We start from the raw sequence: 7,781 nt of genomic DNA, 5'->3' as shown, positions 1-7,781 counted from the left end.
CCATTTCAGTCTTGACACAATGTTCTGGCCAAGGCCGTACCTCGCTTCCGAAGGTGAATACTGCCTAATTAAACATAACCTACAAAACATATGTGGAAAAATACTGGTTGCTGTCTGATCACAATAAACTTTATTTATTTGTTAATGTAATACAAATGTAATATAATTAAACATTAAATATTTGGACTACAGATAAAGCCCTTCAAGGTGGAACTAATTATTACTTCTTGTCAAACTGGAACTAACCAGCTGGTAATTATTTAAACTTTATATTGGTTTTTGGTGGTTATTCATTTAGTTTTTTTACTATATTGGAAACGGGATCACAATGTAAAGGGTCCTAATGATCTGTTCCTATCTAGACACATTTGGACATTCGGGATTTAGACTGTGTCTGAAAGGAATCTAGACAGTGACTGAGTTATGGGAATATGTAAAATTCTTACCTGTTATTTATTTACAATACCTACAAAGAAATGTGATGTATACATACTGTATATTTATGCATTTATCGGACACGTCACCAGTTATAGTTAACAAGAAATGAAGAAAACATGCCATAAAGCTTTATATGACATTATAGAACTTACTACACCTAATCGGGCGGCCCGGTGGCTCAGTGGGTAGCACTATCACCTCACAGCAAGAAGGTCCGGGGTTCGATCCCCAGGTTGGGCGGTCCGGGTCCTTTCTGTGTGGAGTTTGCATGTTCTCCCCGTGTCTGTGTGGGTTTCCTCCGGGAGCTCCGGTTTCCTCCCACAGTACAAAGACGTGCAAGTGAGGTGAATTGGAGATACAAAATTGTCCATGACTGAGTTTAACATTAAACTTGAACTGATGAATCTTGTGTAAGCAATAACTACCTGCCCTGTCATGAATGAAACCACAGTGTCTAAAACATGACTAATAAATAAATACTACACCTAATCTAGGTTACTGTATTTACATTATGACACAGAATATTTTAACCAGATTTATAAAAATCTGGATAAAAGTGTCATTCAATCACAGAAAACATTACAATCCCAGGACATGCATAAGTGTATGTAAACCTTTGCACATGGTAGCATTTGTGATGAGGCTCTTCCTGTTTCTCAGTGTCAGTGCTGGAAAAGAATACTTTGGCTATGAATAATCTATAAATAATAATGATAATCTACAAACATTTATCTAGTGGTGTGATCAGGGGAACTGAAGCAATACTAACCCAACCACTGAAACAGAAGTTCTCAGCAATAATGATGTTTAAAATATCTCCCTTTGCTTGCCATGCCATCTTTCTGCACACACTGCAGCTTGAATGTCTCTGTTATCTTAATATTGTCATTTTATTCTCTGGAGTGCTATTGACCTCTCATGGCTCCCCTGACATCCACAGCAGATGTGACTGTGACTTACAGCCTGTCATTCACCAGATGTAGCATGACTTCAGGTTTACACTGTTAACAGCACGCAGAGTGTTAGAAATGAATTAAACAATATTACCTGGCTTGTTTATGGGATAGTTTAGGTGTAAAGAGGCATGTGGTGAGCCTCAAGGGTTTAATTCCGCACCAGAAACTCGCAGAAAAGTTGCAGCTCAGCCGCACACAGGACAGCGCCATCTTACCGAGGACTGTCAACCCTGAGTGGGCGGAGTCAAGGGATTGTCGGTGTGGCCTAGGTTCTATCCCAAATGGAGCTCTGACCCCTGTTCCCTACACCCTACGAAGTGTACTAAACGTCAGGGACTTCCAATTTATTTATTTATTAGGATTTTAACGTCATGTTTTACACATTTTGGTTACATTCATGACGGAAATGGTAGCTACTCGTTACACAACGTTCTTCAGTTCACAAGTTTAATGTCAAACACAGTCATGGACAATTAAGTGTCTCTAATTCACCTCACTTGCACGGAAACCGGCGCTCCCGGAGGAAACCCACACAGACACAGGGAGGACCTTGCAAACTACACACAGAAAGGACCCAGACCGCCCCACCTAAGGGCTGAACCCAGGACCCTTTTGCTGTGAGGTGACAGTGTTACCCACTAAGCCACCGTGCCACCTCCCAGGGAGTCCCAAATGTTTTATATTTAAACATTAAAATATTCCGTAAAATTACGGAAGTCCAGAAGGGCCATGTGCTTTTTTTAATCTTGTGAACTCAAGATCACAAAACTTTTTTTTGAGATCACAACTATTTTTCTTGTGATCTCAAGATAGCGAGTTGTTTTCTTGACATCACTACAATTATTCTTGTGATCAAGATTACGAAAGTTGTTTTCTTGAAATCACGATGGTAAAGGGCTAGCATAACAGACAGAGCGCCTTAAGTTCTTTGGTATTTTTGTGAATCCATGATGCCAGTCACATGGTTAAGATTGCAGCAAAAAAACATAACTGATGCTTGACTTTGTGGATATTATTTATCTGCTCATAAGCTTTGCCTTTCAGAAATACCACCAATCTACATGGCCAAAAAGTTCCATGCTAGTGAGTGGAATGTGTTTATTTACAATTTATATAGGGCTTATATGCTGAATATACACTGATGAGGCATAACATTATGACCACCTTCTTGTTTCTACACTCACTGTCCATTTTATCAGCTCCACTTACCATATAGAAGCACTTTGTAGTTCTACAATTACGGACTGTAGTCCATCTGGTTTCCCCACAGGACCCCCACAGAGCAGGTATTATTTAGGTGGTGGATCATTCTCAGCACTGCAGTGACACTGACATGGTGGTGGTGTGTTAGTGTGTGTTCTGCTGGTATGAGTGGATCAGACACAGCAGCGCTGCTGGAGTTTTTAAAACACCTCACTGTCACTGCTGGACTGAGAATAGTCCACCAACCAAAAATATCCAGCCAACAGCACGCCGTGGGCAGCGTCCTGTGTCCACCTGGGTCTAGAAGATGACCAACTCAAACAGCAGCAATAGATGAGCGATCGTCTCTGACTTTACATCTACAAGGTGGACCGACTAGGTAGGAGTGTCTAAAAGAGTGGACAGTGAGTGGAAACTCCAGCAGCGCTGCTGTGTCTGACTAACACACCACCACCATGTCATTGTCACTGCAGTGCTGAGAATCATCCACCACCTAAATAATACCTGCTCTGTGGTGGTCCTGTGGGGGTCCTGACCATTGAAGAACAGGATGAAAGCAGGATAAAAAGGTATGTAGAGAAATAGATGGACTACAGTCAGTAATTGTAGAACTATAAAGTTCTTCTATGTGGTAAGTGGAGCTGATTAAATGGACAGTGAGTGTAGAAACAAGGAGGTGGTTTTAATATTATGGCTGATCAGTGTATACAGTAGTGTAAGACCTTGCCAAATGGTTCATCATGTTGTAAACCAACTTTAGGCCATACAGACAGTGCTGTATAATACACCTAATAAAGACAAACATTTATTAAATGCTTTAAATGTCAAGTTATCAGATATTCTGAGCTAAATGTTTTAATTTCTAAATTAAATGCAGCGGCTCAATGTTACAACATGGCAACACAGTGGGCGTGGCTTAATGGGGCCTCTTAACCACGTGATCTGTAAGCTTTATGAAAACACATTTAAACAGCCACACTTAGAATTAAAGCTGGTTGCAGAGAGGCGAGGTGAGTTAATCACTTCATTTTACTTTGTACATTAAACTCTTTAGTTTAACAAACATTTACACCCGAATATAATCAGCATTAGTGCATTTATTTAACCAACTAAACGAACAGCACACTGCAGTTAAGCTTGAGCTTTTGTTCATTTTGTTTAAGTTGTATTTCATTAGTGAGGTGCAGGCACATGTTCTCATATTTACAAGCATTAAATTTGCATAAAATAAAATGCAAATCGAAGTAAAAACATCTGCGTTTTATAGCTATTAGATCTGAAGAACAGCTCAGGGCGGTTGGGTGAAAGATGTCCACCATCAGGTATGGGAGCAGTGTTGGACCTGCAGGAGTCCAGTCTGTAGGAAATGCTCAGAATGGTTTGGAGGAGGTGGAAGGTGAGAAAAAGTGAAATAAAACACAAATCAAAGCTTTAATGCATTCACTGCACACCAGAAACATGTCTGGAGGAAAAGTGCTATTTTATAAAGGTAATTTTCATTCGATTTTAATGGGAAAAGAAGTCTTCCTTAAATGTCACTTAAATACTTCATTTCAGGTCTTACCTGACAAACAAAACAAGCCTAACCTTCACACTAAACTATATTTTATTCTTTACATTTTCAGCATACGCTTTCATCCAAAGCGACTTACAGTGCTGTGACAGTATATTGTTTAAGCAATTGATGGTTAAGGGCCTTAACCATCCTAAAGGTGGGGTTTGAACCAGCAACCTTTTGATAACTAGTCCAGTACCTTAACCATTAGGCTATAACTGCCCTGCCTTATTCACTTTAAATCAAGCAAACTAGGAGACTGAGCATGTAACCACTTCACATTTAAGCACATGATGTATTGACTTCTAAATGTATTAAAAACAAATATGTATTTATTAACAAATGGTGATTTTCTTCACAAACCATTTCATTATTTTGGTGAAGATAACCAAAATGTGGGTGCAAATTCACCATGAAGAATTGTATCTAACGGCTACATTAAAAGGTTCCCGTTTTATTTAACAAAATAATTAGTTTAAATTCACCCATCATCTCAACATTTATTAAAAATTATATTAGTGTTTCTAAATAATTTTTGGAATTAATATAACTCTAGCAGGTTTGTCTTGTTTAGCGTTTTAAGTCACAAGTATGTACTGTATCTACGTGATGTTTAATTCTCAGGAAACTAGTTTATATTGTGATGGTTTATAGACTATGTATAGTTAAATGTATAGTTAAAAAGCAGAAGTAGAGGGCTTTACACATGTAAAAGCATATTTGTACAGTGCCTTCATGCTGGATTTCTCTCTCCATTTCACAAATGAGGCCTTATTTGGATTATGTAATGTCCCTATAGAGACTTGTTGTCTTTACTTTTTGTTCATAAGTTGGCCTTAATGCCACATGTTTTTGATTCTTTAGCCAAACCAGTCGATCCCGCTGATTCTGATAAGCTGTTACAGTGCCCCTATGACAAGAATCATCAGATTCGAGCCTGTCGCTTCCCCTTTCACATACTCAAATGTGCCAAGGTCAGTATTGGTCTAATCGTAGACTACAGCTTTTCCTCATATGCTGCTTGTTTGTCTCAATAAGCTTCCTGCCTATTTACAGAATCACCCCAAACTAGCAAGCGAACTTAAGACGTGCCCCTATAATGCCAAACACATAATGCCTAAGCATGAACTGGCACATCACATTGAGAACTGTGAGGATAAAGGACTGGTCACTTTAGAGGATGGTAAGATTATTAGCTTTTAACATCTTTAATTGAGCATGCTTTGACCAACAAATATGATTCAGTGCTTGGTTTGTTATATTTACGTTTATGATGTAGAAAGCAACACAGATGTGCACAGAAAATTCCGTGTGCCAGTGACTACGTGGACAAACCATGCAAGTGAGGAGGACTGGGAAAACGGTCAGTGAATAATGCGAAGGCTTAGATTCCTGTATGCACAGTAGCATAAAGCATACTTTAGGGTGACCACGATTTATACATACCTTTTGGTTAATACAGAGGCTGATAACCAAGCTGAAACCTTTGTGTGGGGAGTGTCTACTAATCAGCTTGCCGAAAGCAAGTGAGTCGTGTTTGTATTTCTGCAGTTAGTTTAAATATATTGAATTATTTTAATGCAGATTGCTTCCCCCATTTCTCTTAGACCTGAACCACATGTCACTAACAATCTGACCCCTGGGCTTCGGGCACCTCGAACCCTACCATGGAAGCTTTGAGTTCTGGTATGAACATTGGTACAGTTTTTGATGGTATTTGTTAATGCATCAACTGCTATTTTGATTGTTGGTGGTTTATAATAAAGAAAATAAACTTTTAAACTTTTAAACTTTACCATGTGTTCTATAAATAATTGACACAAAGTGAGTACAAAGAACACATGATTTACTTAGCTTTTACAGTTAACTGGCTAAATAAAACTTGTTTTTACAATAGCATGTCTACTTGAATTAAAATGCATCTTCATAACAGGCACATCATGTGCTGTAATGTCAGGTTGTTGCACTCGGTGGCAGCACTGGTCTGTCTGTCGTTAGTTGAAGGCATTGCAAATTAAAGTTTGGCATGCTTTATGAAGAAAACAAGGCAGCAAGGACCACATGTAGCCATAGAAATGATGCAGAATGAAGATTCATATTTATGAAATTAAATTTAAGGATTCTATATACTGCAGTTTGTCCCAAATATATCTTTACATAACTATGATTACTACATTATACAACGGTGTATCCCAAGTGACTTACTGTTGTGATTGAAGTTATGCAAGCAATTAAGGGCTAAGGGCCTTGTTCAGGGGTTGAAGATTCGCTGTTTGGCAGTGATGGGGATTGAACCAGTGACCTTCCAATCAATAGTCCTGTACCTTAAGTGTTGAGCACTCACTTCACTTTTGATTTAATTTTATTTAACCACGTTATCTCGACTAGGGTCACTGCAAACGGCACCAATCCATCGCAGAACTTTTAATATGGTCAATTAGTAGTAACAGTAGTAACAAAAAAAAAACAAAAAAAAACAGGTGTGCTTTATTTTTAAATAAATATAACGTATGAATGTTTTATAAATGTATGCATTATTTAAGTGGGGTTTTGTGTGCACTCCATACATTTACCCCCTGACATGCAAGAACGAGTAGCCTAATTATGTTTTTATTAATAGACTTTGCTTTTCTTTTCTTTTTTTTTTACAGGAGATATTCCTTGAAAAACTGGACTTTGTTCTTCAATCACTGACGCATTAAAGAATTTTATTAACCTTTTAAACTCATTTGCTTTTGTTACTTGTCTAGGACCTTAATGTACTTTTCTTTTAATGTTTGTACTCCTTTTAGCATTTCATGTTTGCAAGCCTTAAAATTCCCTGTGTAGGACTTCATCATACTCCATTTTTGATCCATTTGATGAGTGACAAGGAAAAAATAAGGTTGTTTTTGGAACACTACCTCTGAAGAGAGTACCTTATTGTTCATTAAAGATTTTCTGTCTTCAGGTCTGGTGTGAAACAATGATTTCTTGAGCAGAAAAGAGCAAGACCAGAATACAAGACAATCTAATTTTCTATTCTTTGACCAGTCTGGTCTGGATTCTACCTAGGGTTCAGTGTACAGTTGTGGTGTTTTACCTAACCATTACTTTTAATACAGACATTCTAGTGCATTACTGAGAACGTCATAGAATTATAATCGAATATTAGCTTAATTGAATTAAGATAACCAAAGTACAGCTTAGTGTTCATGTAAACACACAATGATCTACTAAAGACTACGTGCTGATTCAATATAACAGCACGGCATTGAGTGCAAGATTGCTTTTATACCTCAGTTGTATTTTAAGTTTTATTTATTAGCAGTAATAACCAACAACAGTTTATCATTTCATTCTTTCTTTAATCATTTATTTCACTCCGCGAGCACAAATAGTCCTGTTCTGTTGCCAGACAACATTCCTGCACGTTAGATAGATCCTACTTTGTTTGCTTAAGTTTACACATTACCACAAACTTGTACTTTTGTAGCATGTACATTTTATTTATTTTAGTACGTTTACATTTACTGTGCAGTCGGAAAAATAAGTCTATTAATGGTCACTTTAAGGACATGGGTGAATTTTATGAATCAGTATTGTCATACAAAACATTGCGCCATCGTTTACTGCTCTACATAGATGGT

The 7,781-nt window shown here is 37.8% G+C and overlaps 1 protein-coding gene across 1 annotated transcript; it reads left to right on the top strand.

Moving 5' to 3' along the window:
- The first annotated feature begins 3,533 nt into the window (after positions 1-3,533).
- zgc:56699 (uncharacterized protein LOC405758 homolog) lies at positions 3,534-7,101 on the top strand. The gene is made up of 8 exons (XM_063015784.1): positions 3,534-3,607; positions 3,865-3,993; positions 5,017-5,126; positions 5,209-5,335; positions 5,432-5,515; positions 5,615-5,678; positions 5,760-5,838; positions 6,804-7,101. Exons 2-7 carry the CDS (start codon positions 3,906-3,908, stop codon positions 5,830-5,832), a joined length of 546 nt encoding a protein of 181 aa, XP_062871854.1. The 5' UTR covers positions 3,534-3,607; positions 3,865-3,905; the 3' UTR covers positions 5,833-5,838; positions 6,804-7,101.
- The last annotated feature ends 680 nt before the right edge of the window (positions 7,102-7,781 follow it).

Source organism: Trichomycterus rosablanca, chromosome 19 (genome assembly GCF_030014385.1).
Source record: "Trichomycterus rosablanca isolate fTriRos1 chromosome 19, fTriRos1.hap1, whole genome shotgun sequence".
Lineage (NCBI taxonomy): Eukaryota > Metazoa > Chordata > Actinopteri > Siluriformes > Trichomycteridae > Trichomycterus > Trichomycterus rosablanca.
Note: the sequence above shows the minus strand (reverse complement) of the source record. Positions and strands in the feature narration are given on the sequence as shown.

What these genes read in the sequence shown, in the direction of transcription:
- zgc:56699 (XM_063015784.1), top strand. Translation starts at nt 3,906, where the DNA reads ATGTCCACCATCAGGTATGGGAGCAGTGTTGGACCTGCAGGAGTCCAG. An exon ending in TGGTTTGGAGGAGGTGGAAG is followed by an intron (nt 3,994 to 5,016) that starts GTGAGAAAAAGT and finishes TTGATTCTTTAG; the next exon opens with CCAAACCAGTCGATCCCGCT. An exon ending in ACTGGTCACTTTAGAGGATG is followed by an intron (nt 5,336 to 5,431) that starts GTAAGATTATTA and finishes TTTATGATGTAG; the next exon opens with AAAGCAACACAGATGTGCAC.